The 25,740-nt window shown below is 35.4% G+C and overlaps 1 protein-coding gene across 1 annotated transcript; it reads right to left on the reverse strand.

The window, feature by feature from the left end:
- Positions 1-1,548: 1,548 nt before the first annotated feature.
- Positions 1,549-23,656, reverse strand: PLS1 (plastin 1; the record flags this gene model as incomplete). Its single annotated transcript, XM_084291890.1, has 15 exons — positions 1,549-1,684; positions 2,148-2,272; positions 4,403-4,526; positions 5,974-6,107; positions 6,903-7,017; positions 7,312-7,390; positions 12,468-12,663; positions 13,916-14,011; positions 15,521-15,663; positions 15,764-15,929; positions 17,270-17,351; positions 18,800-18,932; positions 19,313-19,442; positions 20,549-20,712; positions 23,587-23,656. The coding sequence occupies 15 exons, from the start codon at positions 23,654-23,656 to the stop codon at positions 1,549-1,551; spliced, it is 1,893 nt and encodes a 630-aa protein (XP_084148016.1).
- Positions 23,657-25,740: the final 2,084 nt, after the last annotated feature.

A 25,740-nucleotide genomic window follows, 5' to 3' on the forward strand; every position in this document is an offset into this window, starting at 1 on the left:
ACAAAGCCTCCATAAGCCTGAATTTAGCTGATCCTGAATAAGGACTGAAACTGGTTTGGCTTCAGCATCAGCGTCATACAGAAGTTGAGGTTCTTTGCCCTATTTATAACCACAAATAGAAAACACATTATTGCTAATATTACTAATTTATTATTGTCCAGGTAGTACAAACCAGTAAACAGAGACAAATGGTTCTAAATCCAAGTAATTAATTCTCTAAAGCTCCTAGTATTCTCTTACATAAGGGAAAACCAAATTGATGCATCAAATTCACTGTTAATAGGTTGAGCCAAATACTGAAGCTTAGTATGACTGGCCACTCATCATCATCCCTGGGTTTTGCCACACCTTAGTGACCATTTCAAGGAGCAGAACAAAAAGGAGTGGCTTCACACCTTAAAACGAAAAGTCAATTTTTTAGTTTTCTGTCTGCCTTACTGTTTGGCTTCCTTAGTGTTGTTTCATTACACATCTAGCTCCTGAATCTTTGGTGAAAATTTATGGCTGCAGAGAAAGTTACAAATACATGCTTTGAAAAACAATATGAAAATAATTATGTCTTCCCTCATCTAGACAACGTACCAGTCCTTCTATACAAAACCTCTACACGTGCTATATACTTTGTTCCTTTTGATTTATTTTTTTTTCCCAATCTATAAGGAAATGCAATACATCAATGAACCCCAAAACTGGAACAGCTAGACCTTTATTGTTCTCTTTTACAGTATTTTATGAAAAATAAAAAATCATTTTTTTAGTTCAATTGCAAAAGATAACCTATGCAGATCTAATAATGACATGATTACACTGTTATTTGCTGTTTTTTCCCCCTCAAGACACAGACCATAAGTTCTTGCTCAATAACAAAACTATTACACATTTAAAGTTATGCTCACAAAAAAAAAAGTATCAGCTTTTTGAATACTCATTAGCTTCCAGAAATTATCATAGGCCTTCACTTGCTCTCACGGAAGCAAAGGACAAGACTCTCTGACTTCAACAGGACTTAAGCTCTTAAAGAGTAAGGCAAGGATGATAACTTATGCAGTTATTATAAGTTATCATAAGTTATGATAACTTACGAAGTTATGCATTATACTATAATATTATAATAATATAACAGGGATAGGAATGCACCTTGATATAGCAATGACTACATGTAATCAACACCCACAAAAATCAAACGTTGTTTCACAATTGGTCCTGAAATAATATATGTAAAGCAATACAGATTGTTACATGCTATGGCAGCTAATACAAATGAAACTTGATTGATAAGGTTGTTTTTTTGTTGTTGTTTTTGTTTTTTCAAGCAATACAAATTCATTATGTTAATTTGGTAAAGAACATGTTCTGGAAACAATAGTACCCATAAATAATCAATGTGTTATGAAATCTTTATAGAAACACATTAGGATGTAATTAATGAGAATATTTGTGCAAACATTTTCTCATTTTATTCTGTTCAGCTTCAGAATTCTGTAAGCTGTGAGGCATTCGTCATCTCATCGTCCTTAACATGGCAGAAAGTGATATTAAATCTCTTCATTATTTTATTTTGTTCAGTCCTCTTCCCATCAAACATGCAAACACTGTCATCACCATTTTTGGCTTCACTTCGACCAGATCATCTGGGAGAGCATATATACGAGCACCAATTTTGCGAGCAACTGAAATGGCATACCTTAGAAAGCAAACAAAAATAAATATCATTTAACTTATGTCTACTAACACATGAAGATTCACAGCAACAGATTTTAATAGCAGTGTATGTCCATTCAGTCAACACTTATTCTCTAGGAGGAAATGAACATTATTCTGGTAAACTACGTATTAGCAACTGTACTGGCAGCCATTTTACTACCCATTATTATAGCATTTACGTTTCTCAGAAAAAGTGTGGATTATGGCAGACTTAATGAACCAATTACAGTGGAGTAGGTGATATCAGTTGTGAATTTGAGTTCATAATTTAAACATGCTAGAAAAATACCTCCAGGATATTATAATTTAAAATAATATTCTCTTTGAAACAAAGTAACATTAGTGTAATTTCTCTCTGTTAAATTGATAAACCATATTAATTACACCAGGAACTAAAGCATTTCTACACTTCAGGAAAATACAAGCATTGATTTAAAACTTACTTGGCATTATTCAATTTGTCTTGATAAGAAAGATCTTCTCTCTTGACCATTTCTGGGCGAATTGCTTTTGGTGCAATGGCATCTATTAAATCTAGGACAGGTAAACTAGTGCTAATTGATTTGTCCTAAAAGAAAATACGTAAAACATTAGCATAAAGAACCTAATGGTTCCTGATTATTTTTATCTTTGCAATGAAAGAAAACTTACAGGCCATCTTAGATACTGAAAAGTAGCAGTATGTTTTGTTACTTTATTGCATAAATATTTCCTCCCCCTTTATGTAATCTAATGTTGTTTTCAGCACATCTAAATTGTAAGTTTCACACTCAATGTTGGTATCATTGCACAAATATAAATGGCCTAAATTACTTGAATGAACAAGTCTTCCGCCTTCCCCAGGCAGAAAGGAACTTTGAAAGAAGTCCAAGCACCAGACTATTCTCAAGATAACAAAATGGTATTTGCGTTCCCAAACTAGTCTGATTTTTCTTTTCTCATAAGAGAATTATTTTCTGAAGTAGTTTATTGCCCACTACATTATTTTTGCATCCCAGATAGCATTCTGAGATAGTATGAGCAGCCTATGTTTTGTCTGTATTACATAGATGTATTTTCCTCAAGTTTTAAAATAGAAAATGCTGTTGCTGCCATTATTTCTCACCTAATATCACAGGAAATGAGCAGCCTGCTGCAAGATGAAATCAAACCAACAATTTGGGAAGATAGGGAACCAACATGAAGACAGCTTCAGCAATGCTGGCTCTTGTTTCATCAGAGCCTCGGCTGATAGAACACACGACCCAGCTGCCTTCATCACAAGATTACAGCTATGATTTCAAATTCCATCAAGTTCCAGAGTCATCACTAACTATACATTTACAAATAGTAATATACATCTGCCTGAAGACATGGAGTGCTTGGTTATCTCTGCAAGAACATAAACCATTTTTTAGAAAAATTTGTTTCAATTAATGCCAATGTGATAAAACTTGGCTTTCATATTCCACAACAAATAGCAGGGACCTCCATGTTCTTTGCTCTACGATGTTTGTAGTAGTAACGCCAAAACATAGACAAAAACTCAAATTGTGAAAGATAATATATACATGAATGTTGTCAAAAATCGGTAGTAAGAGAAGTGTGCTGAAGAATGTCTCTTGTCTGTATTGGTCTACCATCCTTTGAACAACCTTAAAAACAAACAACCTTTCCCCAAAAAACACAGGCATACCAAAATCAAGATGCTGGGACAGATTATCTTCTTACATTCAATTTATTTATATTAATATTGCTATAATAAATGTAGAAATTGGAGAAGTTGATCATCCCTTTTATGAAGACCAACACCAAATTTACCTTCTACAATAAAAATTAAGTCTTCTGGTATAGAAAGATAATTTGACATTACCTTCTGCCCATTGGTTACCTAATACAATGTCACACCAGCAAGCTCTCAAATATTTGACTTGGTAGGTTTTTATGTTCCTGTTGTGAACTACATTGATATAACTGTTTCAGTGCATACAATAAACCTGTATAAGAATGCTATATTTGTGTACAAGTGCAACCCTGTAGTTGATCTACCACTTCTAAGGAATTAAATCAACACACCATGATACATACACCTGACATACATGATTTCTTTCATGCCTAACACTAAGCAGATGAAAGGAAAGCTTTATTTATCAATTAGCTCATACTTGCTGAAATAGATAAGCTCCTGTAGCACTTCAAATTATTAGTTGACAGTGACCTGTTCTGTTAGGTCTGTGGCACACCAGCGATGCCATTCAAGCCAACACAGGTTGCTGGTTAAATTGGGTTCCCTCCACCGGTGCTGTCACACTCTTTTTCAATGGCTGCTATTGAAGAAGCGGTGAGATCTCTTCCTCCCACACCCAGTATTTCCAAAACTGTTCTTCATGTTTGTGCTCATAAATATGAGTGTGCCAATACCCGTATAAATGCAAGGTATCTGACACGCCATGCCCAAACACTGGCATGACTTCAGGCAGATGTCCCTTGGATTTTATTTTATTAATTTTTAGAAATTACAGTCTCTGCTCTAAGATTTCTTGTTATTAATAGAGCTGTGAAATACTTCTGAAAATTAACAGACTCTCAAAAATATTTCCTTTTACAATTATGCTAGCTGATACAGAAGAGCCACAGTTAAAGCCAAACTGTTAATGGATCAGATTAGAAATCCTACATCTAGTTATAGGTGGAAAGAAAAGCAAATGTATTTGATTACCTTGAAACTGGTAATCGAAGTTTTCTTATTTGCATTTGAAAGTGTCTTATTCACCCAGTTAATAATAATTTCATCATTTACTTTTTCCCCCTCTCCAAGGTCTGATAATACATTCAAAGTATACCTTTAATAAGGAAAATAAGAGTCTGAATTAAAGCTAAAAGCAAAAGTAAAATATTAATTCAGCACAGTAACAATTGTAAGAACTCATCTTCATAAAATACCCTACCTTATAAACTATTAGTTCATTAAATCGCTTTTTCAGTTGTTGCAAGAATAAAATAACATCCTACAACTCAATGTTCAGTATTACATCTTCTTTCTGTATTTTACTCAGCACATTATAGCTAATTTTACTTTATATGCTTAAACGTGCCCCCTGCATCCAGGCTCAACAGTCCAAGAAATGAAACGCTGAGTATTTCAGGGTAAATTAATTTATGGAAAATACTTTAAAATATTCTTTACCGAAACCAACTTACATTTATTCCTGCTCAGTGCACTAACAAGATTTTAATTTTTACGTTACAAAGCTGTGATGGCTTTAAAGTTCTTCCCTGTTTTCAAGTCTAGCATACATCATCTCTTCCTACTTATCTTCCTTTTTTGATTGCACAAATTTTTAAATCACTCTGTACTTTCAGAAAAACACATGGAATAAAGACAAAATAAATGATGTGCTTTTATACTGGCTGAAGGATAACCAATTTTAATCACAATTTTTAATATGTAAGGTTTTAATTATTGATATATAAATGGATGTATGCACATAGAAACACACACTACCGTTGTTTCAATAACTACACAGCATGTAAAAAAAAAGTATATAAATTTATATCTCAGAGTAAGTGAATGTTTACAAATGACTCCACAAAATACTTATTTAAAATACACTAGAAATTTGCACTTAGTTCTCGATTCATTCTTAAACATTTTCCTCTATTATTAACCTACCTGAACTCCCATATTTGTCAGGTCAGTATTTAAAATGACAAATAAAAAAGCTAGCAGTGCTGCAGCTTTATTTGTTAATATTCAGTCAAAAAGATTTTGAATTTGTAGAAGTTCACAATGGTTCTTCGATTACAAAAGCTTCAAAATATTTTGGTCAATTTAAATGTTTGAATCAATACAACATGAATAAGACATATCTTGATCAGAAATTTAATATAGCTTAATCTTCGGCATTTCCAGTAGCATTAATTCTTATATAGAACAGTTATGATTATGTTTCTATATAACTTTGTTATTTCTACTGCTAGGCTAGTGTCTTGCAATTTTCATGTCGAAGTATGAAATTTCACTCAGATTATGGAAGCTTTTGTACCTGATTACATGTATACATGTAATCAGGTACAAAAGCTTCCATAATCTGAGTGAAAGGACACTGAAGTGTCTGGTGAAGGACACTGAAGCGATTGTACCTGTTCTTTCCTCTTACATACACTGTCCACCACTGTAACTGTTAGATGAGCTGAACACTTGCTTTAGTTTCTCTTGATGTACAAACAGCAACGTATATGAAGACATGCACAGATACATACATATATCGTATACTAAGCCTAACTTACCTTCTCATCAGCTGCCATATCAAAGCCAAAGTCAGAGTAGGATTGCCCTCATTTAGATCATGTCCAGCAATACCAACCAGAGAGAATTTTGCTTTTGTCTTCCCAAGTTCTACAGCATAATTGCAATTCTCAATCTAAAAGTAAATATATACAAACGATGCAAAAAAAAAAAAAAAATCTTTAACACAGACCTAGAAACTACGCGTAGTATCAATTATTTTGGCTTACTGTTACCTATCGTGAGATTTTGAAGCTACAGAAAGATTTCTAGCCTTTGTACACTATGCTGTTTTTACAATTCTTGCAGATATAAATAGAATTACATAAGATTGCAATGCTAATCATATTTCACACCTGAGAAAAAAATTTCTCTTGGTTTTCATCTAAGTAATAAATAGTCACATCAAAACTGAATTGGGGAGAATACTTAGAATACATTATTTTTAAACAAACAGCAGTTTTTTGCCCTACATTTCTGGCTTCATAACGATCACAAACTAAGTGAAAGCTTGGATTCTGCAGGACTTCCACAAATTCTCCTGGCACAACATTAAACTACTCTGCAATACCTCTTGATATAAAAGCATTGGACAACAGTTACATCATGCCTGAAATTTTTACTGAGATGCCCTAATTAAATCGTAAATTTAATATTGCCAAATGGCAGCCCCATTTCACATTTTGAAACTCAAGTGATAATATTGCTATTTCTTGAAACAATACCTGGAAGATTTTTCTCTCTCCTCCTCCTGTTTCCCCTCACCCCTCCTGTTTGTTTCTTTTTTTTTTTTTTTTTTTCCTCCCTTCTTCTTCTTCTTTTTTGCGCCTAGGACTGTCTCACTAACACTCCAATCTAGACAATCCAGGTTACTAGAAACAGTATAACTGGAAACTGTGAAACTAAACTGTATTTGAGAGTATCTACTCACCTTTTTCATATTACCACCAAGCAGAGGATAAGGACGTTTGTTGACATGGCTCCAGTCAACTGGCACACGAGTCATCTCATACAATTGGAAAATGATTAAAGCATCAGAGAGGTCACTAAATGAGAGTAAGCCAATATTTTAAAGTATGAAATTTATATGCACAATGAAAAAGTTATTAAATACTTGAGTATTTCTCAATCATGAATGGAATATCTGAATCAGGTACAGCTTAGTGAGTTCTATGGAAAAGTTCCTGTCATGCTGTATGGAAATTTGGAAGTCACTATTTCAGTAGAAATACAACTTCCCTTTATTCACATTGTTACTATATTCTAGCAGATATTCATGAATACCTACTTTCTTATAACCAAGGGAGAACAAAATACTGCTTAAAGAAAAAAGGTCTTACCTGTATAAATGGTTAACATATGGGCTTACACCCAGTGAATTCATCCAGTTTCTGAAAGTCCTTTCTTCGTTACTTTCTCCTATAGTGACAAATATAATTCTATATAAATTACTTGGAGAAAACATTTTAATAAGCAACGTTTAAATGACTCACATACATACAACCAACAAGTCACAGCTCCTGCACTATGGTGTGTTTTTTTTTTTTTTTTTTTCCTCCTCTCCTTAAAAATAAGTTCATCATTTCCATAATAGTAGTCCCTAATGGCCAATAAGTAGAGGTGATCTTATCAAGGTCAGGGTCCCTCAGTTCTAAGCTAATGGCCAGAGAGCACAGGGTCCATCTTTGTGTGTGTGTGTAAATGTATCTTAAAAAATATAAAAATAAATACAGAAATAGACTGTTCATTGGTTTTGTTTTAGATGAATATATAATGGTGCAAATGGTGATAAGTAATAACAAAGTTAATGACTAAAGTTCCTAAAACTAAATCAGTGGAAAGTATATTCAACACTTTAAATCTGTTCAAATCTTTATTCAAATCTTTAAATGTGTTTGAAATCACATTTTTATTAAAGGTTAATATTAACACAATGCAATTGTGTCAAACTGTAGAACTACAGTTGTAGAACTTCTGTAGACTTCTATAGTTTGCAGAACTACAACTGTAGAACTACAGTTCTACTCTCTCCACACAAGTTCCCAGTATTAATTTATAAAGGTCCTCCAAAGCAACAGACCTCACCTTTTCAGTTTTTAACAATGGAGGCTCAGCAGGGCAATATTATACTGATAAAATGTGTGAAGCTGTATACACTGCCAAACATGCTAGTTATTCTTGCAGATTTAACTAGCAACTCTGGAATTGCTGGAAGTTTCAGTTATGATTGACTTTTTTCCAACAGAATAGACTTCATAAAAGCCTTCCAGCAATCCTACCAGTTACTTTCCATCCTATGAGAAATGCAGAAAATTCAGTAGAAAAAAAAACTTCATTTTCCTGACTTAGGTTGTTCTTATTATAATAACGAACCCCTTAACTAATGTTCTTTCTTTATACGGTTACAGCTTGCAGTAATACACTAAATAATGTTGTATGTAGAAAATTAAAGTTAACAATGAATCTGTGGCCAATTACTTGTGAATCAATGCTACATAAGCCATTTCCTCTTACATCAAAGAGCAACAATTAAAGAAATACTTAGCCTGAATACATGATCTTGCAGTAAAATCATTGCTTTGTTCTGTTGGTCTGATAATCCAGTTGAAAATAGAGAGGACACCGGGAGAGAGAAATTCTCCATAAAGAATGACAGAAGAGATTTCACAGAATGAAACTTATGAAAATCTGAAGATTTTTCTTCACCTTTTCCTCAGTGGATAATGGCACTGAGTTTGTCTAATGAGGTTTATGTAGCATGAAAACAGCCTCATTTAGTTCTGCAGTTCATGCCGACAACAGAACAATTACTGTTTTTGCAAAGTGAAGTTGATGTTTAAAAACGTGCATCATCAGATTAGAAAGAACCTCCTTCATGTTATATTTCCATTAAATTGATGTTATGGATCTATTTTTAGATAGAGGTTACAGTTTTAATATAGATCTTCTTGTCTATATAAAAACACCCAGACTTGAAAATGAATCTATCACAACCTTAACAAATTCAGATATTTTTGTGAGCTATTTCAATTGTAACTAGCATGTTCCAAAAGAACACATTTTATAAATAAAAAAAAACAAACAAAAACAAAACAAAACTGTCAGCCAGTTTACCAGTTACTTTCCAATTAATAAGAAATTGATTATATTCATCCTACTGCTGTATTTTCTTCCTGAATTATGAGATCTTTCATATGGAATTCAACCTGGTATTTGTTACAGATTCACTTACAAAAGTTACCAGAGATTCATTGACGAATGAATGCATGTTGAAAGAAATACACTATTCTGCAAGGTCTGCAGGCAGTAGTCACCTTTGTTTCACATATTTCTTCCCAAAGCAAAACTTAAGACAATAATGGATTACATTTGGTGATAAATAACATCAGCCTTTTTTGATAGAAAAGAAAATCAAAATAGAAGCATGAGAGTACTTTAGAGGTACTTAAAGTTGCCTTTTTTTTTTTTTTTTTTTTTTTTAATGTTTTGCTTTTAGTACTTTTTAGGCTTACTAATCTTTGGGTTAGTTGACAGTGCCTAAAAATTGACCACAAAGTGCTTTTAAGGACACTTGTCCATTGCAAAGATGACAACCAGGTTACTTAATGAACTCTTACTAAAAGCATAGCTACAAAAAATTATTCGGCAACTGCACTCAAACTGGGAATTTTACAATACATGCTTAACACTGCCAAAAGAATCCCAAGTAGACAAGCAAGACCAAGAGCATGCAAGTTGGGAAACCCCATTTTGTCTAGCAGGAATTCAATACAGTGTATTTAATATGCCACTTCAAACAAATCCCTTTATCATGCAACATGTAAGTGTTCTTAAGTCTTCCAGATGGCTCAGAACCAATTTTTTTCTCTCCATTCTTTTATTCAAAATATACCTTGTCATCCTATCAGGAGCATATCTTCTGCTGAGTGGTGCAGCAGATAGCCAAAATCATAGGAAAACTGCAGAAAAGGGACAGAGCTACACAAAAGAGAGAGGAGCAAATTTGGTAGTATCCTTTATATTTATAGCCATCTCTTTCTTCTCTGAGATTATACTATGGAACTGAATGAGGAGTAGCAATAAGGATGGGGTCAAGATTCAAAGGGCTTCCAATACCTGAGATTCTCTCTGAAAGACAACAGAGCTTAAGATTTAAGTTTCCACCCTAAATTCAGCTGGCCTGAGTGGGAATAGTTAACCCTCTCATGTTAACAGTCTTGAAGGCTGCCAGCAGACTTAAAAACAGCCTCAGATAACATGCATGCTGGACAAAAGATGGGTGGACATGTTTCCATGTTCTCCTCCCTTCAAGAGCTCAGCTTTCTGGGAGTTAGATCCCAAACTCTGGTGCCTTTCCTACAAGTGAGAATTTCCTCAGAGCAACAGCAACATGTAAAGGTGATGCATTCACTGAGGACTCCATTCTCCTCCTCCCACCCCACACAGTATCAGATGTTTATTTCGTTTTGGAAAAATAGCTGAGGGATATGCTCTCTGCACACAAGTGACCATCATAAGACATTATCAGCCTAAATTCCAATTTATGCCTAGTGCTTATTGTTTTAAACCAAAAAGAACGGCCACATCATATTTTTGGGGTGGAATGATCATGGAAAAGGTAGAATTTAGTGCAAGAAAACTGAAGCTTTCAAGTAGCTCTACTCACCCACATACAAGTCTAGAGCTTTAAAATTTAGCTTGTGGAAGATTAGATTCACAGAAGGAACTATATGGTGTTTCACTTGTTCACATCTTGCCCCCATTTTATATGCATCATATTAGACCTTTGTTTTTTTTTCTTTTGAGTTATACTAAATTTAATATTAAAGCAATAGAAAAATACAAGAATGATGCAGCAAATCAACCAGCAGAAAAGGACAGAGACAATTAAAACACTAGATAAAAATCACACCAAGAAAAATGCAGAATAAATACTTTAACAGAGTACAGAAAAGTACTAAATACAGTACCTACATTAGGAGGGGTCAAATCTGGATTTCATGAAGCAAAATAGGAAAGCATTATAAATTATGAGTCAGATTATAACAGACCATCTATGATGACACTATAAAGAAACAAATAACATTTTGTCTAACAGTACTTTGAGAAAAGGTTAGCCAATATACAGGACTTAATAGTAAACAAACAAACAAAACACACAAGAACAACATTGGTTTTGGCTAAAATAACTATCGATAGTTTAGATCTACATGGCAACACAGGAGTTATTATTTGGGGGCAGAAAGGAGCCTTCTACTTGCCTTTAAACAGATAATGCTGTCGTAGTTATCCATCTCTAAAATAGTCACTATAAAAAGCAACTTAAATTTGGCCTGTATTTACCATTAAAGAACAGTACTCTAGTATTTGGTGATTACATATTCTACTTCCACACAGCTCCTGCACACGATTCTAAGCATGTATTTCCAATAAAATTGCAGCAGAGGAAGAGCAAGGCTTTTCTTCAATCATTTTTCACGGACAGCAAGGACTGCAGTGACTAGGGATGTCACAGCTGGAAAAGGAAGACTGCCTCCTGTGCTTTGATGCCTCTACCAAAGCTGGCACCCATAAAACCAGAAAAGCAGGAAGCCTGAAACAGGAGTGGTCTGAGGGGTTCAAGATTTATGAAATAGGGTTGTAGCAGAGCAGAAAACTTATGAGAAAGCTAGAAGCAAAGGAAGATGGACTCACCGAGACGGAAAGGAAACCTGATAGGAACAGTGTAAGGAAAGCAAGAGCAGGCAGTGCAGAGCAATGTGCTAACATTGTGGATGATTCTCTCAAGTGCGGCAACCCTTCTTCTCACCTTTCCTTTGAGATCAGCGAACAACTGAAATACACTGGCTATACTGTTTCATTATCCTAGATTAGCTGGTCCACAGAAAGGGTAGCAGCCAAGGATTACTATTCCTTTATCTCTAGCATTAGGGATCTGAACAGCACAATTCAAGCACAGTACAAGCTCACAGATATGCTAGGATCCATACAGGTTGTTGGTGCAATAGATTTGTACAGGTCATTTATACATAAGCTTTCTTTTTTTGCTTTAAACATCAGTTTCCAGTTTTAAAAATGCAACCAGCTATACACATGTATATAAAAACTACAACCCGTGAGAAGTACTTTGGAAGACATCGTAGATTTTAAAAGACAGTTGCATAATATAGTATTCCAAATTAGGAAAAGCTGTATTTGTGCATCAGCTAAAATATAAATAGTATGGCAAGAAGCACAGGAACCTGGAAAAGCAATAAGAGAACAGGCTTTGCTCCTGCAAGCGAATAATAAGAGATTATTCATGAATAGCCTCTGGTCAAGCTAATGAGGATTTCTACTACAGGCTTATGCTGAAAGCTAAAGAAAAATATGCACTCTATATGCTGGTGTTAACACAGGCACCATCACACAGGGATCCTTTATCACAACCTAGAAAGAATACTTAAACAGAAGTCATTAGCGTTCTTATCTCCTATATGCTTAGCAAGTTGAGTACCTTCTAATAAATTGAGATCATAAGATGAATTGTCAGGCTTGTGTAGGGCTGGATGTGTGTTAAAGAGATTTGCAACAAAAGCCAAATTGAGTTTAGGGTTGCCTGCAACCACATCTGCTGGAGTTACAAACTGCCTGCAGCCCAATTTGTCTGCCTGTTGGAGCATGTATTCAGCCCTCTTCAGGTCATTTTTCTCCTAAAAAAGAAAAAAACACAAACATATTAACTTGTAACAAACAATTGCATGTTCTGACTGAAGCTGTAGTCTATAGCAAATCTTGACCTGTGTCTCCCTCATTCCCCTAATACCCAAGCTAGCTCTTACAGACCTTAACAATTCCCCTCTTCCTTCCACTTTTTCTGTCCTTCATTTCTGTGGCTGCCTGTTCAGCATGCCCAGTGAATCACAGCAGATAGAGGTGAGTGGTTATGTTTCTGTTTCCAAGCTGTTGATTCCCTTACCGAATGTATTTCTGCTATATGAGCTATAGGTTCATAATCACTGCTTCAAAATGGTATTCTCATAAACATGGATGATCTTAGATGATCAGATGATTTCAAAACCCGCCATCACCAAGTTTGGATGTGATATCAAAAGAAAGACAAGGTGATAGATTCTTTTTGGCTCTAAATCTTTTTAGTTGGTAACCTATGTGTAATGAAAAGGTATTTTGTATATTCATCTTTATTATTAATCTACCTAGAATAAGCAAGTCTTCAAAACCATGTAACATATACCTTTTGCCTCTAATCTTTACAACATTAAAAGTTACTATTTCAAGGGAAATCAGTTAGCAACTGATTTACTCTTAGAATGAAATAAAAGTCATTAATTCAACACTGGTACGCTCAACCGGAACCTTGTTCTATAAGAAGATTGCACATTATTCATACTGGTTTATAACCCATTACAGGAAATGATCAGATAAACTACAGGAAATTACAAAGGAAAAAAACACCAACAAAAAAACCACTATCTTTTCTCACTCCCCCTAAAAAAAAAGCAACAAAATAGATCTGCTAGTTACTTGAAAGGTTCACATGATATCTCCAAATTCTATTCAGTCTGAGGAAAGATCACAAAGTTTGTGAAGTCAGCTTTTTTTCCTTGCCTGAATTCCAAAAGAACAGAAGTGAAGCAGGATGTTGTAAAATTCATATTGGCAGATCCAACTAAAAACTCCAAACAGTTGCACACTAATGCAAGTAAAACATAGTTCCAAATTTTAAACTATAGGATGCATAACCCTGTTTCAGCAGTGTCCTGGAACTTGACTCGAGCTTTTCTCATTTAATCTTCTATGACATGGGATAATCTGACTGAGCTGTTGTATGCTTCACAAAAGCAAAAGGCAATTCCAGAACAGCTTTGCAACTAAGATGTTGGATACATATACAGAAGTCTCAGATAATTCCAGTCTTATTTTTTTGAATTTCAGGATACTTACATGAAACCCTGAGAAGTCAATTTTAACAGATATTTCATCAAGGCCATCTCCTTTGGGTGCAATCTGATTTAACAGGTGGTAGTACGCTCTTGAATCCTAAAACACACAGCGTAGCGTTAATAAATGAAAAAATACATAGCCTCTGATAGTCATTTACTACTCTTGCAGTCTGATTCAAAAGCCACACAAGTCAGAAATATGGCACTCTAATTACAGTGAACATGGATGAGGTCATATAGCCACTTTACTATCATATATCACATAGTACTTATTTAGCCAAATGAAAGAACAGAAGTGTAAGCTGATTTTTCTGGATGATGTTAATGACATTTATTCTGCTGCATATGAAGTAGACAGCTGCAAGTAAGATAAAGAAATTTATATAGGTTACCCACAAAAAAATAACTACAAAGGAACATGGATCTTATTTTCAGTATTTGTATTTCATTCCTTCACTATTCTTTTCAAATTGTTTCCTAAATTTTTCTATTTCTTATGGAACTAAGTGAGTGGAATTAAAAAATAAGACTGAAGTAGCTCTTTTAAGGTTAATTTATAGAGACAAAACAAGTTAGATTTATTTTACACAGTTTTTAAGCGTGCTCCTCTGCTCCCCTACCACTATGAAACCATAAAACTAAAAGGCAAACCTGCTAATTTTAGAAGTATTATGTATACTTCTCTCACATAGAAAATAGATCTTTACTATATTAGCAGTTTTCACATAAAACCGTAGTTTGCTTTAATACTAGCCTTCTTGGTGGCATTTGAAAAGATATAACTAAAGAAAACAATTACAGTTGTTTCAATTGAGAAGGTGTCTTACCACCTTAAGGAAACTAGCTCCTTTGCTTTTGAAGTTTTTTCTCTCTCTTGAGCAGGACTTGCTACAGTACTCTGCATACCTTATGCAAAATGACTGAAAACAAGAGAAGAGTCATGAAGACCTGACATCTGCTACATAGAAGCAGCATGGCTTCTAGTCCCCTCAGGTCTGTGAAGTGGCAAACCAGCACAACAGCGATTGAGAGGGGCTGCTCACTTCTTGGAGCAAGAATCAGTAGCTACTCCAGACAGCTCTCTAAATAACTGTACTGTCCAGAAGTGGTTTCCTATTCTTCTGTACAATGCCACGTACAAAGTGCAATAACCACTAGCAAATATACAACAGAAGGAGTTTAAAAGCCACACTCTTTTTCCTTTAAAAAAAATAAATAAATAAAAATGATGGGTTTTTACAAACCCACAAAGAGAGAAGGATGGCCAAGTAAAAGGGCAACTAACAGGGTAGTGCAAATTTCCCTAAGTAGCTCTAATAACAAACTTAGAAATTTAGAACTGCCTTGAACATGGGCTTGCAGGAAATGTTCACTCGGCACTGTGATATATCGTATGTGATATGATAATATACGGCATGAACAACTGACTAGGATAAATGAGATCAAAATCATGTTCTTCCAGTGCTGAAAAATGAAGGCTGAACCTATAGCTAGAAAAAAGAGATGACTGGTATTTTTCTAAATACTTCTGACCTGGCTCATTTGTTTCCATGCATAGTATGTTTTAATACCACTGTGTTCAATTATCTGAGTGATAACTACATACCTTGATGTCTTGGCTGAAATTACTGATTTTCTGCCACCCTGCTTTGGTCAGATGGTAGTTTACCCAGCGCAGCAAGAGCTCTTCTGGTGAAAGCTTCAGTAACTGATCTAGTTCTTCCCCTTCATTTAGCAAAGCAATTAGAGCTAAAAAGAAGTTTGAAAGAAAGCTGAAATAATTGCCATCATGGTTTCAAAGCAGTTAATTACAAATTGTACACATTACAATAGCTAGCATTACACTTACCTTCATTTCTGGAGATCTCAATATCAGCAAAAAGACCAGCTTTTATGATCTGCCACAAGAGCCCTAATACCAAGTGAGGTTTTCCTTCTTGTAAATCTTGTGCTCCAATATTGACAACCGTACAGCCAATAGCAGATGCTGAGTTCAGAGCCAAGTTTAGGTTTTCCTGTTCAGAATGTCAACATTTAACAAACTTATGAGGTTGTGAATCTTTGTAGCTTTAATATTAACAAATTTACTAAGCGTCTGAATTTTCCAAGTGTCTAGTTTTCTAAGTGTCTTAAACTATAAGAACTTATGGATTAGTTGAACAGTTCCCAGTGCACCCTAGAGATTTTTTTGTGAAACGCCACATCCTATCAAAATTTATTGAATATCATCATTGGCAATGTTTAATATGAACCCACAAAAAACTGCGGATCACCTTCCACTGCTTGGATTACTAATCAGTCTTATTTGTATTTCACAGGTATCACATACACAAATTAGACAATACTGCCCAAAATACCAGGGACTTGATCCAGTAGAATCAATAGATCAGTAGAATCAGTAGATCCCTGTGTAGGAGGCTACTGGAATCACTGCCTCCACAGCGATTATCTTGGCTCTTATGCAGGCTAACACTCAAGCAACTCAAAGTGTGATTGAACACCATTAGCAAATCAGAGCAATTCAACATGCTGACACTGAAAGGGAAGCTAATGATCCCCACAAATGAAATATTACAAAAAAAAAAAAAAAAAAAAGGCAGGTGTCATATTACTCTTTTTCCTCTCCAGTCTCACACTTTAACTATCTACAGGGACAGCGTAAGCACATGTATCGTACTTGCTGACATGTATCCCTTAAATGAGTAGAAATTACAAGACCCAACTGGAGGATTTAGAATATGGTGTGGTGTTAACTTTCCATATTTTCATGTCACACCTGAAATTAAAAGTCTGTCCAGTAACTGAAGCTTTTAAACAGGATTTTATTTTCTCCTTAGGCTGATAACTTAAGGATCTACTTCCTTCTTCCACAACTGTTTTTAAGAAATTATTTTGGATATGAGAAAACAGGTTCTCCTCAACTATTTTGTGGCTCATACACAGTCAAAAAAACATAGAGCTTCTCATCTTTTGTCCAAGCCACTCTCCGCTACTGAAAACACATCATCTTAGCTTATAGTATACAGTTATGCAGATACTTTCTGCATTGCATCCCTAAATTTGATCCAGACATCCACTCAGAAATTTAACATTGTTTTGTTCAGATTCTCAGTAAAGCAAAAAGGAATACAGTGAAACAACCAAGGAAAGCATGAAAACAAAGCTTTCCTGTAAGCCATTTAAGAAACAGAAGACTTCAGTTGAGTTTGTTAGAGAATACACTTTCATGCTTTGACATTTCAAAATACATAGGACTATTTTTTTCTCCACCAGAATAACTGTCATTAAAACAAAACTATAAAAAATACATTTTACTTTCTCATTTGTGACAAGTTCCTATCTGTGCAGTACTTACAGATATAGTGAAAGGAGTGAGTTTCTTCTTATTAATAGCCCTTTCATCAATTGTATCTGGTTGTGAAAAGTTAATCATTTTGCTAAGGAAGAAAAGCCAGAGTTTATTCAAACTTCCACTTCTCAGAAAACATGCTTCATTATTTGGTTAAAACACGAACACTTGAAACTAGCTGTAAATGTCTGACAAAATTAAAAAAGACAACCTCATTCATTAAATCTTTTCTCCTTGTTAAATAATCGGACATTCATCCAGAAACACCCATGTAATACCTAATTAAAGAAATTTGAGCAATTGGATTTATACTTAAGTAACAGAGCATGTCTGTGCTGTCAAAAAAAAAAAAAAAAAAAGATCTTCAGTGATTATGACCATAAATTATTGACATTTAAATAGTCTCCAGTGTAAATGTTTGCATGATGACTAATTCTTCTGCACTGCATTTCTGTAATCTTACAACAATCTCAAATACTAATTCACATCAATACTAATGAGCTTATCCACTGTTACCATTGAGTAGAAGTACTGTTAGTCACTACCCTGTACTCAGCTCTGGTGAGGCCGCACCTCGAGTACTGTGTTCAGTTTTGGGCCCCTCGCTACAAGAAGGACATCGAGGTGCTTGAGCGGGTGCAGAGAAGGGCGACGAAGCTGGTGAGGGGCCTGGAGAACAAGTCCTACGAGGAGCGGCTGAGGGAGCTGGGCTTGTTCAGCCTGGAGAAGAGGAGGCTCAGGGGCGACCTTATCGCTCTCTATAGGTACCTCAAAGGAGGCTGTAGCGAGGTGGGGGTTGGTCTGTTCTCCCACGTGCCTGGTGACAGGACGAGGGGGAATGGGCTTAAGTTGCACCAGTGGAGTTTTAGGTTGGATCTTAGGAAGAACTTCTTTACCAAAAGGGTTGTTAGGCATTGGAACAGGCTGCCCAGGGAAGTGGTGGAGTCACCATCCCTGGAAGTCTTTAAAAGACGTTTAGATGTAGAGCTTAGGGATATGGTTTAGTGGGGACTGTTAGTGTTAGGTCAGAGGTTGGACTCAATGATCTTGAGGTCTCTTCCAACCTAGAAATTCTGTGATTCTGTAACTACAAAATTATGGCAAACTAGAGTTTAGGGATGTACTATATGCTGTTTTGCCACAGATTTAAGTCAGATTTCTGTTTCTCCCATCCTATGATTTAGTAAATATGTTTATTAAATCTGAAAATCTTTGCAATTTGAAATATTTTATTCTTCTGGCTAACGAATATATGAACTGTGTGATTATCTCCTTCAAGAACTGCCTGTACATATCTGGCATTGAGGATAATGGATGTGAAGAGGAAACCACTTCTATAATATGTGCACAGAGTCACATAAAAATTTACTAAAAATAATATTTTACAGGCAAACATTTTTCCCATCCTACACATTGGTTACCGTATTTATGAGCTGAGTCCCCGTGTTGAAGCCTATTATAAGTTTTCCAATACACTTCACTGTGATCAGCACTTCACCACTGAGATGAGTTTCTTTCATGCAGCCATTGACTCACCAAAGGAGGATGCCATCTGCAAGGCATTTAAAAAGACTGGCATCTGATGGGTTCATGGGAAGGAGGTGTTTACAGTCTGGGTCATCTTGTAGAGCCTTATTTATCCAATTAACAAAAGCAACTTTTTCTTCCTCTGAAAACAACATTAAAATAATCTATACTTAATATAAAAGATTAAAACGTAACGAAGCCAAAAATTAAATCTAGTTACTACTATGATGCCAAAGGAGCGTTTCACCTGCAGCCCCACATTCTGTCAGTGTTCGTTTTTATTTTTCACTCTGGCAAAGATATCTAACTTACCTCTGAGTGCAGCACGAAGCTAGCGACAAATTCAACAGCCACCTTTTAATAAAGTGCCACCCAAATTTGTCTGGTCTACCTCCACGTGCTTTCTCTTTGTTAATTTGCGTTCAATAGCAATATTTTCCAGTTTTCTTCTTTTTCCACATCTAGTGCAAATTTAAAGGGTCTTCCCATGTCAGGTAAAGTTTATTCATGCTTATTTATTACCTGAATAAGAGTGCTGTGTCCCCTCAGTAGATATTGAGGATGTTCCTCCAAGTGCTGTAATACCCAGCTTTTTGTTTATTGATTTTCGGTAAGTTTTGCTAACATCTTTACTTTTCAATTCCTGAATTATCTGCAATCAGATAGAGAGCATTGTGATTAATTATACCTTCAAATAGCAACTTACGTATTAAACCATATCAGCCTTCTATCTAGAGTCAGTAAAGAACCTGAATGCCTTTCTGTTATATACATTAACTCTTGAAAACAGATTTGCAACAACTAGAACATACTTATTTTGCTTATGTCATCATATGCTTTACAATAAAAGGTGACCACATAAAACTTACACACCTTTAAACAAGGTGACTGATAGTATTTTCTAAGAGCCTACAATGTAAACCATATAGGATATACTGTTATGTCCTGAATTTGCCCAAACACTGTAGAGGTCTCAGAACTGATGATAAACAATAAGTAACTCATAAAACTCTATACTTAGATGCAAATAAAGGCATCTCCCCTATGAAACTGTGCAAGCTAAATTATTGAAAAGAGACATGAATAATGAGCTAAATGAGCAACCTGATGCAATTAGCAGCAGTACTCTAAAGTCAAAACAAAAACTAACCATCCCCAAGCACACAGATAAACCAACAGCTTGAATAGGTTTTGATTCTCTTAAAGCACACTAGATTGTGACCCACACTTAAAAAGACATCTAAACACTTCAAAGTTGCTTGCAGTAAAAAAAATAAAATAAAATAAAATAAAAAAATCCTCACTCCTAATAAAAAAGTAGCCTTTAGTATAGAGATTGAACATACTAGCACAAACATTAGTGTATCACTAAGAGAATTTAAAGGTTGATTATCCAACGTACTACTCTGTTATCAAAGCAAGGTTAGACCAAACAGTTTCTAAAAATATGTAGTCCAGCTCTTCATTTTTGAGGAAGTAAGGACTGCTTTGAACTACCATGTTCTCTCATGCTGCCCAAATGAGACCTACTAAATCAAATGGAAGAGTAAAATTCAAAGACTGGAAAATAATTATATAGGACATTGTAAATTGTCACAGAAAACCCTCCTGTGATCAAACTAGTACTTAGCTGTGTATTAAAGAATATCTCATTCTATTCTTTAGGTAGTAGCTAAATAACTAGTTCTTATTCATTTTCTGAAGACCAATTCTTAAAACCAAAGTACTACAAATTAAAGTCCAAAAGAAATGTCTTACAGAGACAAATTCTTCAAAGTTGATTTTCCCGTCTTTGTTGCTGTCTGTTACTGCAATGATTTTTTCTACTATCTCCCGTACTTTGTAACCAGGCAAGGGTAGACTTGCTTCTTTAAACAGATCTTGAAGCTCATAATCACTGACATATCCACTGTTGTCAATATCTGCAAAGCAAAAACACAAGTTGGTTTTATACTTAAAGAACCTAGTATAACATCTGTTGAGAATACATCGAGTGCAAGAGATATACATAGGAAAAGATTATTTCTTCCTGTGACTTCACTACATACATAAGCAAGCATGAACAAATACTTATGTATTAGAAACACAATTGGCTGGGAGGTGTGACAGCCTGCTCTGTATTTTCACAGGAACTATGCTATAACACCAAAGCACGCTATAACAAGACAGCAAATTTGTAAAGAGCAAAAATTAAGCTTTTTTAAGACGCCAACAAAATTCTCAACAAAACCTTCAAATGAAAGGAAGATCAAATACTACATTTTTTCATTCAGTATTGTGTATTCACTCCACAATTGCGAAGTGAATGGGTATAGATCATAAAAATAAATTAACAAAAGACTGACTCAGTCTAATTTGTGTTATTCATGATGAACACCACAACACAGCAGAAACTAAAAAAAATGAATTGACGTGAGTCAGAAACAGAATAAGGTGACCTAGTCACTCTTGTAACATGCCAATATGCTCCCACTTTGTTTTTCAGGTTTACTGGTTAAAAGACCTCTCTCCATGCTTTTTTTCTGATATCAGAACTCTGCCAGTAATACCAGAGTGAATGAATACATATCACATTATAGAAGGGCAAGTAAAAAACTACACTTTCATCTCTAGCCATGATTAATTGCTATTCATGAATTTTCTGTAATCCATACTATACTACATAGCATCTGTACAGCTTCATAAAGAAGCCACATTTCACTACTAATGAAAGGACAAAAAAAGTGAATGTTACTGTCTTTTTGTTTTGTATACTTCCAACAATTCACAGATCACTGCACGGTGAAACTTTATGCTTGTATACAGATTAATCCATCCATCCATTGTCTAGCTTAACTGTCAGACATGTAACAACACATGTAATAACGATGATGGTCTAAAGAGCAGAGGACATGTTCACAATCTCACTCAAATTACCAGCTATGTTAGTTCGCTGGGCTCATCTTGCACTCAGGGTAAGTTTCCATGGTGACAAACAGAAACAAATACATTGCTTTTCCTGCAGTTTATCAATGCAGCTGCAAGCAATTTATTCACAAAAACATTGAGAATGCAGTGATGGAAAAAGAAGAAAACAGATGATGTTTAATTTTGACGCTTCACAGAAAGCATATTAGAAGTGGTGCTTTTTCAGTGAGCAGAATGCAGATGGTGAAAAACAAACAAATAGAAAAGCTGTACCAAAACACTATTGGCAGCTGGTAAAATAGGCTACTGCTCACTGGACTTACGCATGCATGCAGTGGATTTTTCTTTGGTCTGTCATTCCAGCTCCTGGAAGCTATAGCCACCTTGAGCTACAGACTGCATCAAGATGATTGTTCTATACAAACTCTTTAATTATCAACCATGGATACATCTTATTCCTTTACTACTTCTAGCCTCTTTTTGTTTCAAAACATACTAAATTAATGAGTTCACAATTTTACTATTTGCCATGAATAAATATTATTACTTTTTGGTTTAAACTTCTTGACCATTTACTGAACATCACTTGACACCTGTATTGACAGAAACCAAGCAATTTTCTGTTCAATTTTCTGTTCACCTTAACACACGGTGTTACAAATTTCTAATACACAGCTTCCCAACCGTCTCTTTACTGAGTTGGTGAGTCCTAACATTGAGTCCTAACGTTTAGGATTCTTCTTGGCTGTAGCTGTTCCATAATTTTCATCCACAGTGATTACCATGCCTTAACCCCAAAACAAACTGTTTGTGCAAGTAGGATTATTGTCTCCTCAAGTATAGTATTTTGCAGGTACTGACACTACATTTCAGCTGCTGTTGAGACAACTGTTTTGTTGTTGTCACTTTTTTGTTTCTTAAAGCGGTTTTGCTCTACTAATAGCATAAAAATAAAAGCATATGAACAGTAGAGGGGGAAAGGCAAGGCAAAGAGGTGTGTCCGTCTGCTGGGTCCTTCAGCTACCAGAACCAACACAAAATACAGATATGTGAGTAGTTGTTATTAAACAAAAATTCTTCTGTGATTCAGGAGTTTAAGGCTGGCACTCAAAATTATTTTGAATTACTGTGAAATGACCCCGCTATCCCATTATGAGTAATTACAAATATGCTCAATCGCTTTGTTGAGCTGCACAGTTACACACCACCCCCTGCGTACAAGAAATAAAGCAGATGTGAACTTCAACGTTCACAAGTTTATTGCAATCTTGAAATAAGGGTTAGTAGTTCACTAATTTCTTGCTATTTCTGTTTACGCTCAGATTAATCTGAAAATATCCTGTCAAACATACAAAATCATTGAGTTAAATTATTAGCATCTGCTAGCTTTAAAGGCAAAATCAGAAAGACTCCAAGTTTAGCTTAGTTAAAATGTAAAATTACATCCAACAAACTGAAAGACAAATTACTAGTTCAAAGTATGCAAGTAAAGCAGAAACAGTCAATTATCTAGGTCAATAATAAACATGAGAACATTTAATGATTTAAAGCTTTATCACAACAAAATTTTATTGAGATTTAAGGAGTTCCAGTAACTGATTTTTGAGATGTATTACGCGGCAAATACATTAACTTTTGAGCTGAACAGTTGTATTATTTATGCTATTTTACCTGTTTCCATTGCTGAAGTTGAAAGAAGTGAAGAAACACAGTTGCATTGAAAGCAAGTGGTTTTAAATAAGCATTCTTAGTTTTTTAGCTATTATTTGCAACAGAGAGAAAACATAGCCCTATTAAACCAAAGTGATCCATAAAGATTTTGTCCACAAAAACCTCCATGGCTCTGCAGTGTTATTGGCATCCTTATTATCTTCTAACCCAAAACATACCTATCTTATCGAATGCTTCTCTTAGTTCGTCAAGCTCTTCTCGAGAGATAGTAGTTACGTTGTTCTCCATGTTCTGACAGCAAGAAGCGTCGTCCTCAGTTGCTTACACCTAACAATAATTAATGAGATATTACATGGCATCAATTCCAAACACATACTAATCCAAGTTACTGATCTTTTTAGTACCAGGTATCAGACCTATATGGCACCTCCAGGTGTGACACAGCATTACAAACAACACTTGAAAGCATATTTAAATACCCAGCAATTCTTTCCTGTAATAGCAGCTGAGAATTTACCACAGCGACTCCAATCGCATATGCTGATGTTTTCATTCACCTAGAATAACCGACAGTTAACTTCTACCACGTGAGCAAATTTCCAACATCAATATTATCACCTCATACTTCAACAGATTTCAGAAAAAATAATTCTTATGTGCAACGCAGCATCATTGCAAATTTGTGGTTAGTATTGGGATTTAGTCCTGCAAGCACCAAGCACTCGCACAGCAGGAAGCCTCAGTGGGACGCATTCCCGTTTACACTCAGTGGGTGAACACTGATGCATCTTTCCCCAGCTGCTGCAGAAGTTACCATCCCCTGACAAGCCTATTGCCTCCTAACACTCTTGAAAAGTGAAATAAGAGGCCTTTACTCAGCGCAACGACTGGAATCTCAATATTAATATTCTTTCTCCAACCAACATCATGCAGAAAGCTAACCAAAACAGAAGGCACTTTCCCAAGGGCCGATATTAACCCCCCATTGCACGTGGTTGCCCGTTCCCTCTTATCCAGATGTTGCCCATGGTTTTATAACAGGATGATTTAGCCCTTTGTTAGGCAGTACAAATTCATAAAGAGGTTATGCTCAGCTGTCTCAATATGCAAGGTTATATTTGTATTAGTCTTTTGCCACCACGCACACACCATTTGTGTGTACAAAGTAAGCCTGCTACTGCACCCATTGTAGTATTGTGAAGCTGCATGCAACACTCTGCTTGTAGACAGCATGCCACAGATGGTGGTGTGGCTATCAGAGTTTCGTCTTTGCTTTTATTTTATAAATAAAAACTGACAAAAATACATCTCAATTAGTATTTTGGTCAAAGTTGTTCAGATACATATTTTTTCCCTTCCAGTTTGGTTGTTTCCGATGTAGTGGTTTTGCTTAAGAGCAAGAAAAATGTTCCTGATGGACAGTGTATTCTTTATTCACAATAATTATATTCAGATCTGCCATACACAATTAATTCTCCACCAAAAGAAGAGCACAACAGCACTGCACTGTTACCCACTATGGTCAGCAACAACAAGGTGTACCATGGCCTCACGTCAGGAGCCACTGAGGTGTCTCATGATTTCAAAATCGTGTTCTCTGGGGCGAATGTTTTGAAGTCTGTGCTCATCTGAAAACAGAGCTAAACACTTCCTTCAAAAAGAAAATGACTGGGAAGTTGAGGTTCTTGTACAGCAAACTTCAAGTGGAGCCTATGGTTTTAAGGAAAACAAGTATCAAGAGACATGGTAAAACCCTTTAAGGTAGCAGCTGGTTTGCCAAACCATGGAAGAAAACAACACAAGAAAATGTTTGACACAACAGTGACTGTCACAAAGTACAAAAGTAAAATGCTTACTTGTGCCCTAACTGCAGCATAAGCACTTCTTTATCTACACTTACACTTGTATAAGATTTAGAAAGAGTAAGTCCCATGTAATACCCACCTGAGTCTCATCTCAGCGAGTTTCTGCTTCTTCTAAGGTATACCCATAGTAGTTTAGTTTTCTATGATGCTAGATTAAAAAGTTCTTAACCAAGTGTGTTATTTCAATTAAATCCTGCCTACTTCACTTATGTTAGTATTTTCTGTCTTCACTGGGACTGTTCTTGTGGTTCACACAGGATATGGCCTTGAGTGTGGGTGGCGAGTTAAGTCTTTTCCTTCGTGTCACTCAATCTTCTTTAAGTACTAGATTTAAAATCCCACTCATCCATTTTGCTAAGCTTACTAGCAGCATGTACAAGGATTCATACTCATAAAAAAAAAAAGTCCTTACACACAGATGTTTCTGGAAGTACAGAAACCTGATTAAAAATAAAGAAAGAATGGATTGTGGGAAAAATGAAAAAAATAAACATTTAAATCTAAATT

The sequence above is a fragment of the Netta rufina genome, assembly GCF_964035555.1.
Source record: "Netta rufina genome assembly, chromosome: 9".
NCBI classification, from domain to species: domain Eukaryota; kingdom Metazoa; phylum Chordata; class Aves; order Anseriformes; family Anatidae; genus Netta; species Netta rufina.